At 56.5% G+C, this 1,171-nt stretch overlaps 1 protein-coding gene across 1 annotated transcript in view; it reads left to right on the top strand.

The window, feature by feature from the left end:
- The first annotated feature begins 264 nt into the window (after positions 1 to 264).
- Positions 265 to 1,171, top strand: part of LOC103211716 (ER degradation-enhancing alpha-mannosidase-like protein 1) — a 2,121-nt gene continuing 1,214 nt past the window's right edge. The window contains 1 exon segment of the mRNA XM_042783261.1: positions 265 to 1,171. Within this exon segment, the coding sequence (XP_042639195.1) occupies positions 265 to 1,171 (907 nt within the window).

The following is a 1,171-nucleotide window of genomic DNA, read 5'->3' as shown; positions in this document are numbered from 1 at the left end:
ATATTGAATTAGGTGAATAAGTATATATACAGAGAAACTATAATTATAGAAAGTAGTAGATGAATAAATCCTAAAGGGAAATATAACTACTTTAATTTTTTCTTTAAAAAAACAAACAAGGGGGGACAATGGGCCAGTTCCTGGTGCGTCACGGGGGAGTTCCTTAAAGGGGAAGCGAGCAGGCTACAGCGCCCAAGTGCGGTGTGGTGGCCCGCCAGGGAGGCCCCGGCGCTTTAAAACAATGCCTGCGGCGCCTGCGCGAACATGCAATGGCGAGCGCTCGTTCTGGGGCTGGTGCTACTCTGGCTCGGCCTCCATGTACTTCTGTGGCTCGTCTTCGGGCTGGGGCCCAGTATGGGCTTCTGCCAGCGCTTTCCACTCAGCTTCGCCTTCCAGCGCCTGAGGGGCGCCGACGGCCTCGTGTCGCCCGATTCGGAGCCTGCGGGCCGGCCCGGGGAGCCATCGGGGCGGTCGTGGTTGCAGCCGCCGGTTTCCGTGGCGGCGGGCGGCCGGCTCCGGGCTCCGCGGCGTCCCGGGCTGGGCGTGTGCGGCTCGGCCCATTGGGGCTACGTGCTGGGCTGCCAGGGCCGCGGCCGGGACGAGTACGAGAAGCGCTACAGCAGCGCCTTTCCGCCGCAGCTGAGAGCCCAGATGCGCGACCTGGCGCGGGCCATGTTCGCCTTTGGCTACGACAACTATATGGCGCACGCATTTCCCCAGGACGAGCTCAACCCCATCCACTGTGGCGGCCGGGGGCCCGACCGCGGGGACCCTTCAAATCTGAACATCAATGATGTCCTAGGAAACTATTCATTGACTCTTGTTGATGCATTGGATACACTTGCAACAATGGGAAATTCATCTGAGTTTCAGAAAGCAGTCAAATTAGTGATCAACACAGTTTCATTTGACAAAGATTCCACCGTCCAAGTCTTTGAAGCCACAATAAGGGTCCTGGGAAGCCTCCTTTCGGCCCACAGAATAATAACAGACTCCAGGCAGCCGTTTGGTGACATGACCATTAAAGACTATGACAATGAATTGTTGCACATGGCTCATGACCTGGCCCTGCGACTCCTCCCTGCCTTTGAAAACACCAAGACAGGCATCCCCCATCCTCGGGTGAATCTAAAGACAGGTGTTCCTCCTGACAGCAATAATGAGACCTGCC

This window comes from Orycteropus afer, unplaced genomic scaffold (genome assembly GCF_000298275.1).
Source record: "Orycteropus afer afer isolate SDZICR_OR568_19922 unplaced genomic scaffold, OryAfe1.0 scaffold00778, whole genome shotgun sequence".
Lineage (NCBI taxonomy): Eukaryota > Metazoa > Chordata > Mammalia > Tubulidentata > Orycteropodidae > Orycteropus > Orycteropus afer.
Note: the sequence above shows the minus strand (reverse complement) of the source record. Positions and strands in the feature narration are given on the sequence as shown.